Below are 24,401 nucleotides of genomic sequence, written 5' to 3' on the forward strand. Positions count from 1 at the left end.
CAGCACAGCATGTCTAATGGTGTTGCCACTGTGAACTGCATTTTTAAAGAGAAAACTTAGAGGTCCTTAATGGGACAGTGACGTATGTGTGAGTGTCACCGGCGGGTCGTGCTTCCATGTTTCGTGAGCTCCCCTCACGGAACCTCTCACATACAGCCTTTCCACTGCCGCCATAGCTTCTCCATCTGAGCTGCTTCTTGCACAGCTTCTGGCTTACTCTGTCTCTTTCCTCACTACTCCCCTTATTCCCACTGGTCCATCATACGATATTTAGCTGGCTCAATCTTCCGAAACCATTTCACTCCACCACTGAGATGCCTTCGTGAGTCTTCACCGACTAAAGGATGAAGGTCTACCGTCATACTACCCTTTGTGCCCCTTCCTTACCTTTCCAGAACACTTCCCTTTGTGCATCCTAAACTCCAGGAACCTGGAGTCCTCACTGACTCCCAGACACATCAACCTTGCCATCTTTCCCTGGCCCCCATCTCTCCAAGGAGGGTCTGTCTTCCCCATCTCTGCAGGTCCAAATCCTGCCCCTCTTTTGAGAGCCAACTCAAGTGGTTCCAGGCCCACAGTCCTTCCGTGATATCACCCAGATGGAAAGAACTGTGTGTGTGTGTTACCCCTCTCCCCAGCCTGACAGATTGGCCTGGGTCTGGTTCATCTTTGTGGACCCGAGAGTGCCAAGTCTTGGGCCGAGAATAAACAAACAATGAATTGTTTGAAAGGACAATTGCATTGAAAGGAATCCTGGCTATTGCTTGGGCATCAGTTGGTCATCCTAACCCCTTCCTGAAAGAAGTCTCTTCACCACTGATTCATATGCTTGACCCTTCGCTTCCTACAGGTAGCAAGGTGGACCCTTTCTGGTTAGGAGTTTATAGTCATTTTTTTATCCCTACTCCCTTAATGGGAGATTTTTTGGGTCAGACTTGAGCACAGATTGATGTGTCAGAGCCCTGCCATCTCCTCCTAAGACTACCCTCCACCTCAGCCACTCATGACACCAGGACAGGGATGTTGGTAGGATTAAGTTCCAACACTCAGAGGAGGAAAGTCACGAAGGGCCATTATGACGTAAGTGACTGGGTCCAAATCCAGGGACCTTGCATTCATATAGAACCCAGTCCTGAGAAGGCTTCACACTTCAAAAATTCTGAAACCAAATGCAATGCAACAAAACAGAAGGGTCTGAATGAAAATCCCATACCGTCTTTCAAGGAGCAGATATCACCAGCAGGCCTTAAATTGGCAGTTCATTTGGATGTCCTCCCCCAAAGCAGGACAACAAATGTTCACCCCATCCTGCTCTATCTCATGGTCCTGTTCTCCACCCCCCTGTTTGCAGAAAAAATGTTTTCCTCCAAATAGTAGCGTGACATTTACTTACTTTTGTTGAGGCCAGAATTCATGTTATTGCCCCATCCTCCTCTCCTGACTGAGTCGTAAGAAGGGTCTGATGAAAAACAACAGGGAGAGGTATGTCAGCATCTCCTGCTTTGCAGAAAGGTGACACGAGGATTCTCTTTTAGCGATCAGGAGAAATTCAATTTAATCAGCAATGCCTTCGTCAGCCTGACTAAGTTCCGGAAGTGTACTCCTCCTCGGGGTATGGGTGGGAAGGAACATGAATACAGACTGAAAGCTGAAGGAACAGGAAAAATCCTGAATGTGAAGTCAGAGGATTGGTTCCAGTTTTGTCCCTGCCGCCACTTGTTGTGGGACCTTGAATGAATCATTAGGCTTCCCCAAGCTTCAACCTTCTCTAACATGGACAGACAGGAACATGTACACGATTTATCTACCTTAAGGAATTGGGGTAATGTTGGGAACTGCAGGTCTGTGTTCCCCCTCCCCCACCGGCCCCCATATTCACATGTGGATATCTCATCTCCTATGTGATGTGGTGACACTAGGAGGTGCAGGTTTGGGGGGTAATTGGGTCATGAGGCTGGAGCACTCAGGAGTGGGGTCAGTGCCCTTATAAGAAGAGGCCGTAGAGCTGGCTTGTTTTCTTCTGGCTACGTGAGGATGAGAGAAGTCAACGGTCTCAAATCCAGAAGAAAACTCTCACCAGAACCCCGCCCTGCTGGCACCTTAATCTCGGACTTGAGCCTCTAGACACATGGTAAATAAATATCTATGATTTATAAGCCGCTCAGTCTACGGGACTTTGTTGCAGTGGCCTGAAGGGAGGCAGGTGATAATCAAACGAGATAACGTATGTGAGGTAGCTTATAAATCTTTGTACACATATAAATTAATACAAGTTTAGAAAGAAAAAACTTGTCTACAGTTGTATGACAAGGTCCTTTAAGCAGCTCTGAAGAGATGGGCCATGGCCAATGCCCTCCACAAGGGCCCATGGTGTTCCTAAAGGCTGATTCCAGCTCCTGACATCAGCACGCTGATGCCAGTGGCGATGGCTCAGGGGTGTCAGCACATTACAGACTCTCCATGCTTTTCCAACAGTAGTGGAGAAGCCTGGGCCCGATGACCACAGAGAAGGGGAGGAGGCCAGAGGTGTGGCTGAAAAGGGGGCAGGACCAAGAAATGAGGACATGGAGAAATGCTTCCCGCCTGGAAGGGCCTAAAGCCTTGCTCCCAGGTTGCCCTGGGGAGCATCCCATTGAGCTGGAACCTTTTGTGGTCCTCACCACTTTCCCCAAAGAGTCCACAGGCCTCCATAACCATGTTCAGACCTTGCATAACTAACTGGCTGGAAGCTTCTTCTCTTCCTTTCTCAATGAGGGGATCCCCATTGCGATATTGAACAGGAACAGCAGAAGACCTTAAGGATTCAGAATTATGACTTTCAAAGTCTTTCCATGAACAACAACAAAAAACCCCGTAAAAGCCACCCGAACAAATGAAGCAAAACCTCATCAAACAACAGCCTGGCAGGGGTGAGACCCAAACCATCCTCCTCCACCCCTTCGGAGCTCTTGAACAAATTAAAATAAGAACCGAGAAGATGGATGGGCTCAGTCGACTGCTTGTTCTCATCGGTCGTGGCTAAGAAGAACCAAAAGACAAGGACCGGTTTCTTGTGGCAAAACCCACGCGTGGATGCACATTCTGCCTGGCTCTGGCAGAGCCAGCCCAGTTTTTAAATTCCCATCTGTAGCAGCTGGTATGAAAAGCAAAACAGAAAGTGAGAAAGATGGGGATGGGGATAAAGGACAGAGAAGGGGACAAAAGAGAGACAAAGCTCAACCTGCTGAAGTCGTCTGTTTTTATTTTTATTTGGCAGCCCCCCCACCCCCGCCACCCCACAATTCCTCCTGACAACGGATTCTTCCTCTTGCCCAAAAACAAAACAAAGCAAAACCAAACCAAAATCCCAACTTGTTTACAAGCCTGGAATGAGGTGGGGGCGCTCATGAGCGTTTTCTGGGACGTCTTGCAGGTGCCCACAGAGCGTGTGCAGTGCCGGGAAGCAGAAGGGAAGGAGAGATTCTTCAAGATTTCTCTTTGGGGGTGGGGGCGGGGGTGGGGGGCAGAGACCAAATGCTGGTCAGGCCTCCAGCAACTTACAGCTGACTCTGGAACAACACTTGGACTGCACAGGTCCACTTATACATGGATTGTTTCTGGTATCATACTATACACGTATTCCCTCTTTCTTGTGGTTTCCTTAATATTTTCTTTTCTCTAGCTTACTTTATTGTAAGAATACAGCATATAATAGACATAACGTACAAACCATGTGTTAAGCGACTGTTTCATGCGAATGGTAAGGCTTCTGGTCAACAGTAGACTATTCGCAGTTAAGCTTTTGAACAGTCGGAAGTTAGACACTGGTTTCGGACAGTGTGGAGCCCTCGTGTTGTTCAAGGGACAGTCGTAACTGGGAGTCTGTCCTGCATTGTATTCCGTGCGTGGCCAGAGCCTGGATGTGAAGTAATATGGAACAAGTTCCCCATCCCTGCATATTGAAATAGGAGGAGACGAGTAAGATTGTGGGGAAATACAGGCCACGTGTCAAAGGAGTGGTGGCGATATTAGGGTCCACTGGCGGTTAAGGAGGGAGAGGTGAGTGTAACTGGGGCCGTCTGACTTGAGTGAGACCTCTCTGGGGAGAAGAGGGAGCCGTCACCATGTTCAAGGCCGTGGTGACAGCAGCCAGCCAAGTGAGATTGTGGGTGTGTGGCACCACCATGAAAAAGGGTGTGGTGGAGAATGGAGCTTGTGGGGAGGTGTGGGATGGATGGGAGCACCTGGGGAAGGAGACGATTCTCATAGGAACAGAACAGAAAGTGGGATTGAAAGTGACAAGTTCACGCAAAAAGAAAAAAAAAAAATCAGTAAGTTCCAGGAACTGGTGTGTGTCATCCACAGTTCTGACTCGACTTATGATTTACTGCGCTGATAAGATCTCTGTCTCAAAGTTTACTTATTGTTTTCTTCGTCAATCATTATTCTACTGAAGGCTTCCACCCTATCTGAAAGCTATGTTATATCCATTCCGAAGACCCGATTATGGCCACAGCTATAATTACCATCGAGTTGTCAACTTTGCCTCCTGTTCTTTTACGGCACCTCCAGGAACACAGCAAGCACACAAAGGTTACAGAATGCATGGGTGAGTTCCCGCTAACCACCCGAGGGTGGGTGATGGCTGGATTCTTCTCTAACTCCAAGTGCCCAATCCCGGTGTGAAGCCAATGCTTTATCAGGAAAGTGTTTGGTAACCCCATCTTTCCTGCAATGCCTCAGGGGCTGTGGAGGGCTGCTGTGGGGTGCAATCCTCCCACTGCCCCACCGCAGGGGGAAAGCCTGGCTGCAAAGACTTTCGAAGACCTAACCAACCCTGGAAAAAGGAAGTGACAGAAACAGAGAGGCTGCCAGCAATCAGCCTGTGCATTTAACACAGCAATAAATAGCAAGAGGCATCAGCCACCAGCTGGTGTCTTTAGCCAATGGTCTCAACTGTCCCAGAGCAGGGTGTGAAATCAGGGCAACACGGACCACGAGGCCCCTCCCTTTTGCTTTTTCATTCCTATCTCCTGGCCTGGAAAGTCCTCCCACTGGCACCTGCGTCCACAAAGGACCCCCTGGGCCCGTTTACTGAGGAGTTTCACAAATGTACTCTTTGGGCACGGGGGTTCGTGGGGACAGCTGCTACATGTAATATTTAAATGAAAACCAGTGTTTTTGGAGTAAGTCCTATTGTAAAGACAAAGCATGATGCTGGAGAAGACCCAGGCCCTGAACCAAGGTCCAGCACTCTGCCTTAGAGTGCTGAAGAACCAGGTGGCCTTGTGGATTAAATAAGATATCCAGGTAAACGCTTAGCACAGTGAGAGCTTGGAGACAGCCTCGGTACATGTTGGCAAGTAATATCATTATCGGCATCATTAGCATACGCCTAAAAAACGTTTAGCCCCAGAGACATGTTCTCTAGCCCTACCCGATACCCATTAACTTCTCCCCTCCCCCACCCCCTTACTCGGTTCTTATTTTTTCCACTTATCGCCTAATTTAATCACTCACTCATATTTGTGGTTTCTGGTCTGCATCTCCTACCCGAACGTCACGCCCACAGGGGTGGCAATCTTTCTTCTGTTCCCTGATGTAACCGAGCACCTAGACCAGCGTCCCGCACAGAGCAAGCGCACAGTAATCCTTTGAATGAATGAATAAATAAGGCCAATATTTTGTCCTTGCCAAAGATACGCGCTTCCTCTTACTGTTTGCTATTTCACTAGCTGAAGAGAATTCAAGGCCCCTACGCTGACTTTCCTTAGGTGGTTCGAGTCTGGGTGACGAAGCGTATAGGCACGTGAGCCCTGTGTGCCCTCGGGGCATAAAGGACAACAGTGCACGTACTACAAGGCATAGGCCGAAACCTTGTCCCCACAGGGAAGTCAAGGAGCGGACACCATACATCTACATGCCTGCATTTTATTTTACGTAGTTTTAAACAATGTTGTTGAAATGAGGGTTTGTGTGTTTTTTTTTGTTTTTGTTTTTTTTTTTTTCCTCCTCAAAGTCACACAAGGGAAAAACCTAGCAGTGTGGTCAGCTCTAGCTCCAGACACACAGACAGAAATATGTCTGTAACCGAAATGGAAAAGCCTGGACCAGGGAGTTAACCCAGAGACTCACATTTCTATACAAACACCAACCCTTCCTGGGCCCGATGCCTGGCTGTGTCAGAGCCCCTGACCCCTGCGGCCAGCCAGCTCTGGGAAAATTCTCTCGTGGGGCGTTCCGGGTCCACATAGCAGCTTGAGTGGGCACCAAGCCCCGCCTCCACCCCACAGCCCCCAAATGTGTGTGCTGTCTGCGTTCTGAGAACTGTCTTCTTTTCTTTTTTTTTTTTTCTTAACATATTTTCTATTATTTATTTTTGAGAGAGAGAGAACCAGTCAGGGAGGGGTAGGGAGAGACAGGGACAGAGGGCCCGAAGTGGGCTCTTTGCTGACAGCAGACAGCCCAACGTGGGGCTTGAACTCACCAGCCATAAGATCCTGCCCTGAGCCAAGGTCAGATGCTTAACCAACTGAGCCAGCCAAGGGCCCCTGAGAACTGTCTTCTGAAAAGACATGCTAAGGTAGCAGCAGAGGGACCAGCGTTCAAAAATGTGAACATTCGGGACCAGCAGACCGGTGGACGATCTTCTAACAGGTGGCAGATAGCCTTATCAGCAGAAAAATCACCCAGACTCTGGCAAACTCACTCTCTGGCTTTATAGAATACTAAGATGGCAAATCTCATTGTGATTCCTTTTCAGAGAAGTCACCCAAAGGGCTCCAGCTGGAGCCCATGGTTTCAGGCAGCCCTAAAATCAATTTCTGCCAAAGCAGAGAGGGACCAGAAGCTTGTTCTGGAGACTCTGGGCGTTACTGGGCATTGTCGATAATTCAGCCTCACGTATATAATGGCCTGAACAGTGTCTCCATTATGTGATACTCAGTGTGGCTGAATCTGACACTAAATGGCCTCTCAGAACTCAGGAGAGCCTCCCGGAATAGAGAAATATGAGCATGGAGATTTTTGGTTTTTTTCTGAAAAGTCCCTGTTGGAAGGGGAAAGCTTTTTCTGGACATGACCTTCTCATAGACATCCCAGTGTTAACTCCGTTTCTGTGTGAAGCTTTTAAACGGGTCCTAGAAATCTGGCCAACTGACTCAGGAAAGAAAGTTTCTTTCTGCTCTGACGCCCACGGTTGGCTGTCTGAAGGCCTAACGGACCAGGGAACACGCAACCCTCCACTTTGTCATGACCTCACCCGGAGGCCCACGATGCAGTGACACCAGCACACAAGAGCCTCTCTCTTTATCCCTCATGACACGAGGCCACACTCTCAGTTACTTGATGGAAAGAGATGAATTTTCCCTGAAACTTCTCTTCGGATTTCTGGTTTTGCCACTGAAGCATCTGGCAGCACCTAGCCCTGTTTATCCGTGGAGAGCCCGGCTTCTGAATGTAGACCTTTCAGCTGAAGAATGGACAAGGCTGTTCACGCTTAGAGCAGAGGCTTCTCTCAGTCAGATCCATACTTCCTTTCTCGAAAGAGCGAGGATGCCAGAGGAGACCCAGAGCCCTGAACTCCCCAGGAAAAAGCCAAGCCCGCTCAGAAGAAGATACATCCCCTAGACGCTCCCAGGGAAGAACCATGTGGGGGGGAAGAACCATGTGGGGTGCCCCCAAAGAAGGGGGCAACCTTCTTTGTTGTTGGGAGAAGTCTGGGCCAGACGATCCTCCAAAGCCCCTTCTCCCTGTGAGGTCCTGGGCTCTTCTGACAGGCCCAGTCTCTGAGAAGCAGGCCCTACTGACCAATGACCCGACTCGGGCTGCTTTCTTCCCGGCTCTCCTTTGTGTTGCCTTTGACGCTGCCCCCTACTGGTGAAAGCCTGCTCTGCTTCCTGAACCTTCCCAACCCCCACCTCAGAACCAGCTTCTCGTCTGCCACTGTCTCCATGATAACGCCTGCCAGCGACCCTGCCAGATGTCTGACCTTCTGGCCTAGCTCTCCCACTTCAAACACAGTGAGCGGGCAACTAGCACCTGAGCAGTGGCTGTTTATGCAGGACACAGGAAGTCCCTGTGAAGGTGTCCTTTTCCTGTGGTAAGCCTTGGGGCTTCTCCAGGGCTTATGACACAATGTTTAGAAGCAGTTGGCCTCCGGGGATGCCTGGGTGGCTCAGCCGGTTAAGCGTCCGACTTCGGCTCAGGTCATGATCTCACGGCTGGTGGGCTTGAGCCCCACGTTGGGCTCTGTGCTGACAGCTCAGAAACTGGAGCCTGCTTTGGATTCTCTCTCTCTCTCTCTCTGCCCGTCCCCCACTCATGCTCTATCTCTCTCTGTCTCTCAAAAATAAATAAATGTAGGGGCGCCTGGGTGGTGCAGTCGGTTAAGCGTGACTTCAGCCAGGTCACGATCTCGCAGTCTGTGAGTTCGAGCCCCGCGTCGGGCTCTGGGCTGATGGCTCGGAGCCTGGAGCCTGTTTCCGATTCTGTGTCTCCCTCTCTCTCTGCCCCTCCCCCGTTCATGCTCTGTCTCTCTCTGTCCCAAAAATAAATTTAAAAAAAAAAAAAAACGTTGAAAAGAAAAAAATAAAAAAATAAAAAAATAAATAAATGTAAAAAAATTTTTTTTTCATTAAAAAAAAAAGAAGCAGCAGTTGGCTCTAGGTTCGGATCCTCACTCTGCCATTGTACTCTGCTGGGTGATTCTGGTCAAAAGGTTACTCTGCTTTTTTGAACCTCAGGTCCTTTTCTCAAAAAGATGAGGAACACATGCTTTATAGGACTGCTCTGAGGAAACAAACATTTGATGAACAGCAACTTAAAAATATACAGCATATACCTGTAACTGAGTCAATCTTCCTTGCACCGCTAAAATGTTTATCTGGAGAGTGGAGGTTAAAAATTTCATCAAGGAAGGCCTTGGAAAGGAAGAGAAACCATAAAGGAGAAGAAATAGTTCCATTCCTGTGATCCTGAATCAGGGATCCCCAAATTGGAATCAAGTGTGGCTCTCTCTCTCTCTCTGTTTTTTAATGTTTATTTATTTTTCAGAGACAGAGACAGAGACAGAGAGAGAGGGAGGAGCAGAGAATCCAAAGTGCGCTCCTGCTGACAGCAGAGAACCCAATGCAAGGCTCAAACTCACCCACTGTGAGATCATGTCCTGAGCTGGAAGTTGGACGCTTAACGGACTGAGCCACCCAGGCGCCCCAAGTGTGGGCTCTCTTTTGAAACAAGAAATGCTTTAGCCTGGACCGTTGTGTGAGAGACACCAGCCTAGAAGATGGCGAGGGGCAGTGGCTATGGGCTGCCTGCTGGTATAGTAGGCTTAGGTGTTAAGAGTCTAGCATCAACCCAACGGCCAGCAACTCTAGGTCCCCGCCTGGCCGGCCTCGATGCTCAGAGCTGTGTCCTCACTTCACTTCAACCCGTTCTATAGGGGCAGCCTCGCCTTCACCTCAGTGGCATCTTATGTTCCAAAGAGCAACAGAAGATCTTGGCTTCCACTGAGACCCTCAGGAGGAGGGAAATATCTAGGGAAGGCTTTCCTCAAACTTGGAACTCACAGAAAAAAAAAACATCCTGGATCAGATTTCCTCTGCTCAAGGATCTTGTCCTGGAATCCAAACAGCCCCTCAGCCTCAGAACCAGCCCCGCTGCGTGGAGCATAATGGAGGTACTGTTTAAGATATTATATGTGCGAAGGGAAAAAAGGACATATGAGAAAAATGCCTGAAAAAAAAATGGATGGTTTTTAAATACGAAAAGTTTGGAAAGGCGAGTGGCGCATTCGCCAGGCGCGGCCTTGCCGTAGTCACGTGACTCTCCCTGCTGAGCCTGGACCCTTCCTTCACTTTGTTTCTCCCATGGGCTCTGTGTCTGAACGACACAGGAGTCTAAATGACGTATTTATTTTGATAAGGCCTCAAAGTGGGATTTTTGGGGCCAGCCTTATGTGGAAAAGCAATCCGCACTGACTAGATTAATTGGGTGTTTGCCCACATTCCCCTCCACATTGGGCCATGTAGACACAACTGAAGTGCAAGGCTTTTGGTCAAACCTGCCTCAGGTTTTAAAAGGCTTCCAAGTAGGAAAAAGAAACGCTAACAGTTCACTTAGGGCTTGAACTTGGGCATCATTTTCTTTTCAAGGCTCTCTGGTGAGAGTCTGATGTTCATTGTTCTTCCTTGTTCTGTCTTCTTGTGAATTCTTCGTATCCCCCTTTGCCTGGCGATAATCATTTGGAAGAGAGGGCCTGTGTCTTCCTTGCCTTTGTTTCCCTCGCCCGCTCCAAGATTCCTCTCCTCCCCAATACTAGCTTATTGGACTTCATCGATATCTCCTATCCCACAACACATTCGTTCATTCAGCCAAATTTTATTGAGAGTCTGCTACTCTGCGAGACACTGCTCTACGTGCTGAGAATAGTGACGGCTCGATGCACATCCCTGCTCTGTGGAGCTTACATTCAAAACCAACAGCAAACTACATCGTATAGGAGAAGGTGGTGAGTGCTGTGGAGAAAAGGAAAACACTGACAGAGAAATAGACAGCCCAGCGGTGGGGAGGGCTTCGCCGAAAATACGTAATTGGAGCAAAACCTTGAGCTGTCTAATGTCGTGAAAATAGAGCTTTCCCCAGCACCATCATGTTCTCAGGAAGAGCGACCAGACGGGCCTATGTTGATCTGAAAGCCCTCCTGGAAAGTCAATGCCCTTTTACTAGTTCTTTGGTCAGTGAGAATTACTCTGTGTCGGAAGACAGCGAAATCAGTGAAAAAAAAAAAAAACACCTGACAGTGTTCTTTTGACATTTGGGTGAGGGCAGTAAAAGGTGAGAGTCTAGTCCAGGAAAGAGTTCACCAATTTCTGCATACGTAGAATCAGGGTAATTGGTAACGCTAGGGTCTCAGCCTCACGTGGACTTAGGATTGCCATTCAGATCCAGAAACTTAAAATTGCAACACTGCGATTTGCCTTTTGACCTGCATCTGAAATGGTTCTCTGGGGCCAGTGTAGGACAAGTGGACAGGTCAGTTCATCGTGAAGGAATACTCCATCTTTGTGGCCCGGCAGGTAAGCATGAAATGCTCTCATCCCTGAGTCCTGTATCCACACAACGAAAACACGGTAGTTAAAGAAGAAGAACCATCGCTTCTTGGTAGGTGGAATGCGATCTCACTTATATAATAGAATCAGAGGCTTCTTTTCAGACTGGAAGAGACCTCAGACATTATCTAAACCAGACATGCAAATTAGCACAGGCCTGGAGGCCCAAAGCCTGAGAGAAAGCATATGTGGCCGTATAAGAATTTTAATAGAAATTGAAAGTATGACTCATAGCATAAAAACTGCCATTCTCTAAACTCCCCTAGGATACTGGGCAGGACTGATAATTATTCTGCCGGCAGGCCAAAGACTTTCTAAGCTCACAGATTTTTCAAAATTATACCAAGAATGATTTTCATCTCTTTGGACAAGTAGTACCTAAATCTTATCAAGCATAAGGTCGTTTGTGGTATTAGTAAGTGCACCTAAAGATTTTCATTAGAAGGAATTCAATAACTTCGCTTTAATCTGTTCCAAGCAGGGAAACAGCTCACTGCAATTAGAAGAACTCTGGGTTGGGGTTCAGAACTCCGTCATTTGCTTCCTATCTCTGCTGGTGACCAGCTGCAAGGGACTTAATCTCTCTGAATCTCAGTTAAACCTATCTGTAAAAGGTAGGTACTGGGGGGGGGGGGTGATTCTTCTAAATTTAAGAGTTTGGAAACCAAAGGGCCCTTTTAAACCCCACTGGGTTCTACTGAGGAGAAATGAGATCATGTATGTGAAAATGCTTTACATACTCCAAAGTGTCCTATAGAATTATAGCCACTATCCTGTTCTGCTATCCTGTTCCAGAGTTTAATTCATTGGAGTTAGGAAGTTAATCTTTCTGTGTCAACCAAAGCTAATTTCTTTTGGTTCTGTCTTTAGTGAAGCATAAGGATTGAGTAAATATTGAATTAGATTGTCAAAGACTAGATTTTTTGTCTCCAGTGAATCCATCAACTGGGTCCATCCATCTGTCAATGATATTTACCAAACATCCTGGAAAAGAGGACGTAGGACCAAACTCACAATTCGACACTACGAGGTAATCTTGTAATTAGGTAATTAGGTTCATAGTTTGTGAGTGTGGTCAGGGTTTGAGAGGAGACTGTAGTCTTGGGGAGTAAGGAAGAAATAACTTTGAAGAAGGTGGGACTTGAAATGGGCTTTGAAAGGTGTGTTGAATTTTAATAGACAAAGTAATAATACCACTTAACTACCACTTCCTCTTTAGAGTATGCCTGACACAAGAATCTGAGCTTTATCAAGGAGGCATGTTTAAACTTTTTATTGACCCTCCCATGTGAGAGCTTACAAATACCCGAGATGAGAGAGGAAAAGCCCACACAAGTCCTGGTTAGTGTTTCTAGCTGTACTCTTTCTTCCTCAAAGACTTGATCTTTTCCCCAAAGGCTCTTTCATGGGAAATAAGTTCTTTATTTTCTTATATAGGAGCTTCTCTAAACCGAGTAAGTTGTTAACATCTATACAAAGAACTTGGGAAAAGCTTTTATATTAAAATAACAAACGATGCTATCAATGTCTTGGCTTTTCATTAGAAGATGCCCCAAACCCCTACACCTCTATCTGGCAGGAAAGAAGCTGCTCTCTCTCTCTTTCTCTCTCTCTCTCTCTCTCTCTGGAGAGAGAGAGAGATGGAATTTGTCTTATAAGCATGAGACTAAACAAGCTTCCTTCAAAGACTTTCCAATAACTACTTCCTCCAAACAATCTCCCTGTATAATTTCTGTATCAGTACATTTTGCAAAACAAATGCATTTGGAATATTTTGTTTCGAGGTGGCCACCAGTAGGTCCTCTGGAGCCCTTCTGGACTTCCTATTTTCTTTCCAAAGTACTTTGGGAACTCACTACTCAAAATAGCCACAGGGGTCACTTCTAGTTTCTATTATTAACCAAGACCACATGGTAATAGAAATGGAGTTACATCAACCAAGGCCAATTTCATTTTGAGTCGTAGCTCTGTTATCTGGAATGGGATGAAATGTCTGAGTCAAAGTGAAACTTGGTAGACATGAGAGGCCCAAAATAGCAAGAGTCAAGAGTCTGGAGATGAATTGGAGATCCAGAACTTGAATGGCCCATTTAGTCAGTGTGAGATCCTACTGAGAAACTGGCATTAACTGGGGTGGGAGCTGCACCCCACTGGGCACTGCCATGGGAGGTCCCTCCCCAGTGGCAGGGGAGGAGTTGTTGTCTGGCCGAGGGATTGGAAGGGTGCTCTTGAGGTCAAGTGGCCTCCAAATACTTTCCCACAGCCTTGCACCTTTCCTCTTTCCCCCTCCTAGGTTTACTTAAAGCCATTTTCTCTTCTTAAAATGCAGCAGAGCTCATCCCTTCATTGTCATCAGTCATTAACGTTACTGGGCAAGTTGGTGCTGATTGGGTTCTTGATTTCTCCAGGGAGCATCTAAGAGCAGCTTCAATAAACATATAGACAAAAGACATGCCCAAGGAGGGCAGGAAGGCCAACGTGGGAGTTTGAAAGCAGTGAGGACCAGGACTAGGGTCCTGAGTGTGCCTTTGGGCACAGGGACAGGAAAAGGCCAAAACTGTGGTGGCAGAAAGGGTGTTGATGCAGAGCAAGGAAGGCACACTTCTTCTCCCTTAAGTATTCAAATAAAGCTCTGGCTCCCCATGGTGGGGTGATGTCAGGGGACAAGATTTTGGAAGCAATGGAAAGCACTTATTCTAAGAACACAAATCTCTCAGCTCTGACTTCATCCCGGGCCCCTTCGCCCGGCACAGGTACACAGGAATTGAGAAGGGTGTGTGGGGTGGGGTGGCTGGAGGGTCCTGGCACATGTCTTCAAAATGCTCACAGGCATTCTGGTATCTTTCTTTCTCTTCCTTGAGAACCATGGGTCAATGAAGCTTATAGCGGCAAGGGATTGCTTACTGGTTGTGATTTGAGGGACGTTTCACAAATAGATTTATTAGACTGATATCTATTTCACCCTCATTCTAAAAATTACGTCTGTGGGGTGCCTACGTGGCTCAGTAGGTTAAGTGTCCAACTCTTGATATTGGCTCAGGTCGTGATCTCGGTTGTGGGATCTAGCCCTGCCATTGGGCTCCACACTGAGTGTGCAGCCTGCTTAAGGCTCCCTCTCCCCCACCTCCTTCCTCTCAAAATAAATAAACAAACATCAAAAAAATTAAGTTTGTTGCCATCCTTATTGATTGGCCTGGTATTCCATAATATATCGTTTCCTAGTCTAGATCTCTTCTCTTTTGCCTTTATTCTTTTAAATGTAATACTGAATACAAAAAAATGTGTAATGTCATGGAAATCGTAAAGCATAGTAATGAAAAGCACATCTGTGAAACCACCTAACTTGCTTCTTGAAATGCAGACACTGAGTCAGGTTCCTGATTTTTTGGACCATAGCAGGAATCCCTTAAGCTAATCATGCCACCTTAGTAGCTAGGTGACATCAGCTGACTGGAAGAAATGGGCCTTTCCATGGGGTGGTGTATGGAATAGGAAGAGGCAACTGTGAGGACTTGGAACTGCCCTGTGGGCAAGAGGCTGCAGTAACAGACCCAGTTCTCATACTAGCTTTGTGATTTGGGGTTAACTTCTCTGTGCCCCAGTTTTCTCATATGTGAAATGGGAATAATAATAGTACCAACTAAATGAGTTTGTTATGAAGTATAAACGTGAAGTGAATAGAATGTTCTTGGCACGTGTAAACACTAAGTGAGTGTTAGCTGTTATCATTATAGGGGAAGGTGATAAAAGGAAAGGAAGGAAAGGAGAGGAAGGTTGAAGTCAGCAGGAGTTACATTTTTCCTGCGATGCTACTTTCCTTGGCTTGGTTCTCCTTTGCCTTTTTTTGCAACGGAACACACAGCCGGAGGACCCAGATGTGAATGGCCTCCAAGGGGAGATTAAGCTGATCAAAACTGGGCCACAAGGGTGAAGGAGAACCATCATCTTGTGACTAGAATCTGCTCTCGGCAAACTCTTCCCTCTCCTCCTGGATGGGACTGATCATAGCTTCCGAAGAATCACCTTGGGGGTCAAGTGAAGGGGAGACTGGAGGCAAGGTAGAAAGGAAAGGCAAGTTCCATACCACCTCTGCATCATATGAAGTCCAAATATCACTCTCAAATTGGGAAACAGCACAAAGAGTTAGTTGTACAGTAAACTCTTGGGAGTTGTTTAAGGCATTTTGTCTATAATTTTCATCCATCGATTCAGTGGCCTTGTCTAAGACAAAGTCCCCATCTCCAAGATGCTTCAAGTCTTGTAAGACAAAAGACTATTATGACAGAATCCATTGAATGCTAAACTGGGGAAACAGTGGCTACAAGCAAAGCCCTTTGGGAACAGATGGATGATCATATTGAGGAGATATCATCTGACTTGCGCCTTAAGGTGTGAGGCACATTTCTTCTCCATCAAATATTCAACTACAACATTGGCTCTCCACGGTGGGGGTGTTTTTGGGGTGGGGGGTAGATTTCAGAATATGGCTTTCTAAGACATAGATTGGGGTGTGTGGGGGGGAGACAGAAGAGAAAGGGTATGTGCCATTGGGCAAAGCTGTCCCATTCCTGAACCCTGAAAACACCTAGACTGTTCTGGGACATGTGCCTGTGGATCCTGCCTCGCTCAACCTGGACAGCCTTCAAATACACACACACACACACACACACACACACACACTCACACGGAAAAGCTGGTTTTGCCTCACAATTCCACCATGTTGTGGTGGCAAAGTCAATTGATCTGAGTAACTGAAGAAGCCAAGACTGAGAGGCTCCCACCTGGCACTTTAGGCGGTCACCATAGTTGTGTGTGTGTCTGCCCCATACAACCCTGGGGGTCTCATCGTGAACATACATGTACCTCTGAATTCTCTTCCTGCAGTGTGATGTATGGTGGTCTATTTCTTTAAAACAGGCAGTCAGTCAATCCAACACAGATACTGAGGGGAATGATCATGGCAAGAGATCTTTCCTTGGATATATTTTTTTAAAAAATCCTCAAAGGAATAAAATGTATACAATTCGAATATTCCTGAGACAGATAAGCTCCTTCAAATAAGGGAACTCCTTCCTTAACTAGAACTAAAGGGGAAAAAAAAGAAATGTCCCAACAAAATTCCTCTATACCTTCCTCTAACACTGCAATGGTACAATACTGAAAGTCGTTTGCCTCATTATTCTGGAACAAATTTACACTTGTCTTAGGAAACAGGCTAAGTGTTTCCAATAATTTAGAGAAAGCATGTCCTAGTCGCTGTGTGGAAGCCACACATGTGTGATAACAGTGCACACAGCACACCCATGGAAAAAAATAACAGTGCTTTTACTTAAGAGAAAGGAAGGATAATGGTTACTTAGAAAGTGTCCCAGACAAGCTGTCAAATTGAATTCAGAGAGCTGGAGTCTGACTCCGGGACAGGGCTGGCTGGCTAAATTCCCTTGGGATTGGGGTTTCCTGCCTGCTACAGTTTGGAGACAACGACTCTTTGTTTCCAGCTCTCTCTCTTTCTCTCTCTCTTTCAATCTCTCTCTGGTGAACACACACACACACACACACACACACACACACACACATGTAGCTCTCCAAAGAGGGTCAGATCGAAAGCAGACAAAACATTAACTCTGGAATTTCAAAGAAAAACAGTTTAAAAAAAAGTAAAATGGAGAGAGCAAGCTACTGTCTATTCTATAATCATAAATTCTGCCTTTGGACCACAGAAACAGCACACGCTCTCTCGCTCTCGCGCGCTCTCTCTCTCTCTCTCTCTCTCTCTCTCACACACACACACACACACACATACACACACACATTCAGCAATCATCCCTGCTTTGCTAAAAATGGATTAGGGGTGTTTCACCATAAAGGAAAAACATATAATGACAAAGTTCTTAACAGGCCCTCCTGTGAGGCCTCAATACCCTTAAATTCTAAGTGCATGTTAACCATCTAACCTGCTCCATAAGAGAGGTTATTTACTCCCTAAAAATAACAGGAGCTTACCTCACAGTGGTACGCATGTTCCAGAACAATCCCCCACGTGCTGCCCTGTCCGAGGCGTGCCCACGCCCAACCCCACACTCACCCTCCCCTCCCGCAGAGACACTACACTCAGGAGGCTGCCCGAAGCCCACTCTCCCCCAAATGCTGTACTCAGAGACGCATCACCCTCATTCACTATGCGACACGCACAGTGCACAGCTTTAGGAATACGTATTCTGAGCTCATCTCTGTGTCTTTTCCCATCAAAACAAAACTTCTCAAGGCATCTTTTAACTTGTAGAAAATTTCAGAGGTGTAGAAACGCAGAGACAGAAGTCGACGGAAGCGTAGAGGGCATTTTATCCTGCTTTAACAAGCATGGACTCAGGGCCAGTGTCCTCCCCAGCCCCCATTATTTTGAAACAGATTCCTGGCTCTGGGTTCCTTTGCTGAGCTTCCTGTCCCACAGGGAGACGCCCAAGGGGACTTGGTCTCTCAGCTTCACGTGAGCCACCCAGAGTCCATGCAGGGCCCCCTACCTCATGCCCATGTCACCCATGAGCCTTGTTGGGAGGCCTTGCTGCTCCCACAGGGCATGCTCATACACCCCCAGAGAAGCTCCCCTGGTCCCTTTCCCCAAATCGAGCCTGAACACATATGGCGCCTCCACACTGCGGCCCCCACACATACATGGCAGGCCCAGACCCACTGATTGGTGTTGGGGTCGACCACCTTCCTCTGGTTTCCACAGCCATTTCCAAGACTACCATACTGTAGACTTCCAGGGGTGTCCCATCTTTAACTGTGACCTCGAAAATTAAATCATCTAAAGGACACCCCAGAGAGGATGTAATGCAGGGGGATTGGCAAAATCCGGTGATACATCACCCATACTCCACCACACACTATTTAATTGCTTACTGGCCTAATCTACAGATCTCTGATTCCAAGCCCCGTGATGGCAGGTGCTGGTTGGCACACCATGTTTCTGGGGCTCCGCCCAGTGTCCCAAACACGGTAGGTTCTTAATAAATGAAGAGGTGACGGAATAAGGTGGAGAAGGACACGAATCACAGAATTTTGGTCCCTTTCTGACCAAGGTACCAAGTGACTTTAAGCTCTGCCACTTGCCTTCACTCCCCGTGTGGTCTCAGCCGGACCCACGTCGCCTCTGGCCTCACATCTCTTTGGGATTTGCATTTAATGATTCTTTCATCTCTCCATGAGTCTCAGAGAACTTCTTGTACGTAGCAAGTGTTTTTCTAATTGATTATATGCAATTTCATTTTACTCCTTACGAGTTCCACGTGCATCTCCCCAAGAAGACCTTACGCACCGCCGGTGTCTCACCCATGGTATTGCCACGCCAGGTGATATGCTAAGGTACCCTTCTCAGCCTTCGGCACAGTGTCAGCAAATGGGAACCCCTCAAAAATATTCTAATTATTTTGCAATAATGCCAACTATTATTACAATTCATGGAGCAAACAGGGAGCACTTATTGGAAAGTCAGATACCACACTAATAAGTGATTTATGAGTACTGTATCAGCCCTCGAGGGGTACTAAAATTGTCCTCATGTTATACATTAGGAAACTGACACAGAAAAAGTAAGTGACTTGTCTAGGATCATACAGTCTGTGTACAGATCTTAAGGTTTTTTTGTTTTTTGTTTTTTTAGCTTATTCATTTATTTTGAGAGAGAGAGAGAGAGAGAGAGCATGAGCTGGGGAGGAGCAGAGACAGAGAGAGAGAAAAAGAGAATCCCAAACAGATTCTAAGCTGTCAGCACGAAGCCTGATGCGGGGCTCGAACTCATGAACTGTGAGATCATGACCCGAGCCAAAGTCAGATGCTCAACTGACTAAGTCATCCAGGGAACCCTGAGGTTTTTTTTAATATAATTTTTTAAATGTTTATTTTTGAGAGAGAGAGAGAGAGAGAGAGAGTGAGACAGAGTGAGAGCAGGGGAGGGGGCAGAGAGAGAGGCAGACACAGAGTCCAAAGCAGGCTCCAGGCTCCGAGCTATCAGCACAGAGCCTGACGCGGGGCTTGAACTCATGGACCACGAGATCATGACCCGAGCTGAAGTCAGACGCTTAACCAGCTGAGTCACCCAGGTGCCCCAAGGCACCCCGAGTTTTAATTAAGATAATACAATGCTGAAGTAAGAGAGGAATACCTACCTTAGGTAAATTCAGAGCATGAATTAAATAATTTAGTTAATTCAAATTATCATTACATGATTGAATTAAATATGTTGAGATGATGATATGAGAAACAGCCTGGAGGGAGGAAAGAAGCCAGAGGCTTACGTTTGAGCCCTGCTCTACCCTAAGACCTGGATGACTTCAAATGAACCCCGTAATCTCTGTGCCTAGTTTTCATTACCTACAGAATGAAATAATAATAATAATAACATAATAATACCAGCCCTGCTGTCTCATGGTGATGGCATGAGGCGCAAATGAGATAATGGATGTGCAAATGCTTGGCAAACAATAAAGGGCTGCAAAAAAGGGGCTGTTGCTATGTGCACAGGCCCCTGCCATCTGGAAATCTCCTTGAGGGAAGCCGGGCTCTTGTTAGCACGATCTTCAGCGCCAGTTAGGCATTTCTCTCCAAAGGATGCGGAAAGGTAGTTTCTCCCCCTCTCTTTCCCATACTTGGAGTGTAAGCAGACAGACTTTTTATCCATCAGCCAAGGCAACTGCTAGCGATGGTTATTCCACAGGCTGACAATCCACCCGCAGTGGAGAAGTGGTTTTGCATTTAGCAGCCGGTTCTGAAAGCCTTCCCAGGCTGGGGCAAGAAGCTCAGTGCTACATGGGCCCTTGGCAGGTTTATGAGTTCCAGGAGTTAATAAACAAGGAGCTCAATATCCTCTGACTTTTGGAGAGGCAGAGGTATTTAAACAGATCCAGCATGAGGAGCTAAGGAAATGAGGGTTTAGCCATGCAAAGCAGCCCTGGACCAGAGGGGTGCGCTGATGACTGCATTTTAATTTTCCAGCTGAGAGCACTGGGGGTCCCTAAGGTTTACCCAGAAAACAAGGTGGAGTTCTGACCTGCACCCCCGAACACACTCCCACCTCCGCATGGAGGGCAGAGAGAACAGGTTTGGAGTTAGTGGTCCCGGCTCCAGGTTGCGGATGTGCTTGGTAAGGCCACTTAACTTCCAGAACCCCAGTGTCCTCCCTATAAAATCAAGGTACCAATACCATATGTATTATTTAGATACATACGGTGAGGGCTTATAAGAGGAATTTCTGAGATGTGAAGTGAGGTGCTAATGTAAACTTGTTAAAATCAGTGATAACGATCACATCATCAATGACAATGATGAAATGAATGAATCCTGATCACGTGGTCCCTTCACTCAACCCACACCTTCATCAGTCAACCTGTAGGTCCCTGGCTTCCTTCATGAGAGGCCAGGAAAGGTCAAGATCAACCCCCCAGTGCATCTCCAGGAAAACCCTAGTCAGGGGAGGCTCTGAGCTGGGTCTCCTTCTCCTCTTTCTGGTTTGTGTCTGCACTGTAGCATAGGCTTCCCAATTTGGGCTGCAGCTTATGAGAGTAAACTGGAGAGCTTTAAAAAATTCCCAATGTGCATGTGTCACTCCTAGATATTCTGAAGTAGAATTGGTCATGTCTGGGGCCTGGGCATCAACATTTTAATTTTTTTTTTTCATTTAAATTTTTCATTTTTTTGATTGTGCCAAAACATCCATCACAGAATTTACCGTTCTATTTTTCAGTGTACATTTTAGGGGCATCAAGTACGTTCGTGTTGTGTAACTTTCACCGTTGGAACTTTTTCAACATTCCAAACTGAAACTCTGTACCCATTCAACGACAGCTCCCCATTCCCCCCTCCTCCTGGTCCCAGGAACCATCATTCTAAGTTCCTTCTCTATGGATTTGCCTACTCAAGGTGCCTCGTAGGAGTGGAGTCGTACAATATTTGTTCTCAGGCACCAGTGTTTTTTAAAAGCTCTCTCAGTGATTCTCTGTGCAGTTCAGACTAGAAGGCAGTGCCAGTCAGGGGTTGGGTATGACTTCATCTTTGGGAAAAGAGAACAGTACAGGGACATGGAAGGAGATGACACTGGGGAAGACTGTGGCCACAGGGGAAAATAATGGGCAAAGTTTCAGATCTCTGCTGCGACAACATATAGGCCAGATACTGTCTGCATGGAAATCGGGCCAGAAGGGAAAAGCTGTATTTGCCAGGGAGACCATCTGAAGCAGGGAAACCTTGACTCCTACAACCGGGGTTGAGTCTTTGCTGTGCTGTTGACCAGCTGTGTGCTCCTTCAGCGAACCACTTAAAGTTGCTGAACCTCACTTTCTCTCTCCGCAAAACGGAGAGAGTCTTAACTACCTCTCAGGATGTTTCCAGGTCAGAAGCGGAGGCAAAGCAAGAGGGTGTCTAAGGTATTACAAAACCTTATATAGACGACGGTTGTGGCTGCTATCGTAAATGGGTAACAATTGCTTCCGTCCTAATTTATTTTTTTAAAGTGCATTAGCCTTGATAAGTAAAGTCAAGCGAGCACAACTGTTTTAACTGGGTCCAATCCGCAACTATAGAATACTTTGGGTAAAGGGGCTTAGAGACTGCTATAAATTAATTTTAAAAATCAAGCCTTATTTCCTGGGCACAAATGACCCTCCGAGGGCGCAATCATTTGCAAGAGACAAGCTGGAAGGGTGATTATGCCATTTTAAAGAAAAAGGCACTCTCATTTGATAAGTGAATGGAAGAAGCACAATAGACATCATCTCTTCAACTTCTTTCCTTTGTGTGTGATGCCAGCACCTGCCCTTTGTGAAGCACAACACACGCACGCACGCACGCACACACACACACACATCTCTGTTGCTCTAGAAGAACTCTGGGCTTGTTTGGGGCTGTGTGTGTGTCTTATTCCAACAACGTGGAGCCAAGGTGGCTCGGTGTTTTCTCTTGAGTTTTCCATTTAATGTTTTCAGTAATCAAGACAGCTATTAGAGAAAAAGCAGGAGAGGAAGAGAGAGAGGGAGAGAGAGAGGGAAAGAGGTGGGGAGGAGAGTGAAAAGGAAGGAGAGAAAAGCCTGGTTAGCTTTGTCTTGCTAATGCACTTTGTTTTGTGGACGATGGGCCTTTCAGACAGATTCAGACCACCTCACAAGGGGGGAGGCAACACAGAAGCAAGACAGCTCAAGTGGAAAGCTTTACTGGGGACAAAAGATGCACCTGCAAAGCACAGACTTAATGGTCTCTAGAGGCCAGGGCCGATGTTGGGAGATAAATGCCCCGGCACCACCTGAATGAGGTCCTGGCAGCGTGCGTTTGCCTGGATACTACAGTTAATTCATTTCAGAAGAGGGGTTGTTGCCCAGCAAGAGCGAGCTACTCCTGCAATAAGCCTGAATAAGCCCAGTGGCACTGCAAATGCTCGGCCGCCCTGTACACAAAGGAGCCAAGGGAAGGAAATGCAGTATGGTAGGTAAAGGAGAGGCTGAAAGCTAAGACCCCTGGAGGAGTAATGAGCTGCAGCTCATCAATGCAGCTCAATTCAGACTTGCTTCTAAACGAAAGTCTTTATTTTAAGCCCATTATCAGATATTCTCTCATTGGCTCGGCCCCAGTCTCACTGGTTGCCAGCAGGGTTTAGCCTGAACAACTGAAGGAACTTTGAAGGATCTCCTTCTTTTCCTTTCCTCCCCTTCCCTTTCTCCCTCTCTCCCTTCAGTCCTTCTTTTTCGCTTACCCCCTTCTTTCCAAGAGCTGGATCCCTATCCTCAAATGAAATTTTAACTCAATAAATAAACCAGATCAAAACAGTGTGGCCCTGATGAAGGCGGAGCCCTCACCTGCAGCTCTAGAACATCCCTTTAGAAGCCCAGAGCTCAAGAGTCAAACCCCTACTGACTTAGTTCAGTCCTTTTATTTGACAGGAAACGTAGATGCGGGGCATGAAGTGATCTCCCCAGACCAAGCCAAGGGTGCCCTGACCTCGAATTTAATATGTTTGTCACTATAATATATTTTCTCTATTATAGACATCTGCAACATGATGTTAACTAGGTCAGCAAGTAAAATGTGGCTTGGACTGCAGAATGAGTCAATATGACTTTAGCTTTCATGGCAAAATCCAAAAAAATGTGATTCGGAAAGGAAAACAGTAGCATGAATAGGATGGACCCAGCATGGGGTAGGAGGCGGGGGAGAGGAAATAAATGAAACCACAAAAGTTTAAAAGCAGATTCACCATGTTGTATATTCCTTTCACTAAATTCTCTGGTTATCATCTGATTATAAATTGTTAACAGGAAACACAAAGTTCTATGTGATCAAAGGTGTGACCGTGGCCAAAACACCCATGCTTTTTGGATCTGCCTCCTCCATAACTCATGAGGATTCTGAATCAATGTTCCTTAAGGCTTTTCTGTTAGAAGAGCTTCATGTTTCTCTGAAATCTTATGCTGAGCTATACTACATGCAACCTACATGGAAAATTTCTGCCTTCATTCATTCAATTTTACACCAGATGTACATTATATATATATATATATAATATTATATATATTTATATGATTTACTGTCATTATATATGTACTATATATATTGTGCATTATTATATATATTATATATATATATAATATATATATGTATGATTTATTGTCAAATTGCTTTCCATACAACACCCAGTGCTCATCCCAACAAACTGAGGGTTGATGGGGGGTGGGGGAGAGGGCAAAGTGAGTGATGGGCATACAGCAGATGTACATGAAAGAAAAAGTGGCAAAGTAGAAAGTCAAGGAAGGGAGTGTGTTCATCAGACTCCTATTCGCTCTTTAAGCCGCCACTCCAAATTCCCTTCCTCCGTGGATTTTTTTTTTTTTTTTTTGCCTTGGGCAGATTTTTTTCACTTACATTTTTTCTCCCTTAAACCAGGTACCACGAATCATTCACTTGTTTAAATGCCTGGGATCTAGCACAGTATCTGGAACAACACATCCTCACAATGTTTCGTAAATAAGATGTGGAGAGTGCTATTGCAATCAAATCCTCACTGGTAAATACCATTTGTTGAGGTTGTTCCTGTCTCTCTCAACTAAACCAAACCCACTAGACCAAATCCCCACATCACCACTTTAAAAATAAATTGGCATTGCTAAAATTTGTTAGGAAAAAAAAGAGACCCTTAAAATGTGGCTTTGCAAGAATCCTTAAAAATCTTCATTTCATGATCTTCAACAGAGAAAAGCCCCCAACTTCCAGCTTTGAAAGGGTGCAGTCCTCGAAGAGCAACAGCTTTTATTTCATGGGGTAACAATG

The 24,401-nt window shown here is 46.2% G+C and overlaps 1 protein-coding gene and 1 long non-coding RNA gene across 7 annotated transcripts in view; one reads left to right on the top strand and one right to left on the bottom strand.

Moving 5' to 3' along the window:
* The window catches only part of FLI1 (Fli-1 proto-oncogene, ETS transcription factor), a 129,730-nt gene that overhangs the window by 5,563 nt on the left and 99,766 nt on the right, over window positions 1-24,401 (bottom strand). For all 5 annotated transcript variants that reach the window (XM_027036907.2, XM_027036905.2, XM_027036909.2 and 2 more), the window contains one exon: window positions 1,394-1,459. In XM_027036907.2, the coding sequence (XP_026892708.1) occupies window positions 1,394-1,459 (66 nt within the window). The remainder of the gene's footprint in view (window positions 1-1,393; window positions 1,460-24,401) is intronic.
* LOC128311899 (uncharacterized) overlaps window positions 1-24,401 on the top strand; it is a 29,061-nt gene that overhangs the window by 3,606 nt on the left and 1,054 nt on the right. The window contains exon 3 of one of the 2 annotated variants that reach the window (XR_008290566.1): window positions 11,569-12,120. This is a non-coding gene — a long non-coding RNA (uncharacterized LOC128311899). The remainder of the gene's footprint in view (window positions 1-11,568; window positions 12,121-24,401) is intronic. The other variant, XR_008290565.1, reaches the window with a different exon arrangement.

The sequence above is a fragment of the Acinonyx jubatus genome, chromosome D1 (assembly GCF_027475565.1).
Source record: "Acinonyx jubatus isolate Ajub_Pintada_27869175 chromosome D1, VMU_Ajub_asm_v1.0, whole genome shotgun sequence".
Lineage (NCBI taxonomy): Eukaryota > Metazoa > Chordata > Mammalia > Carnivora > Felidae > Acinonyx > Acinonyx jubatus.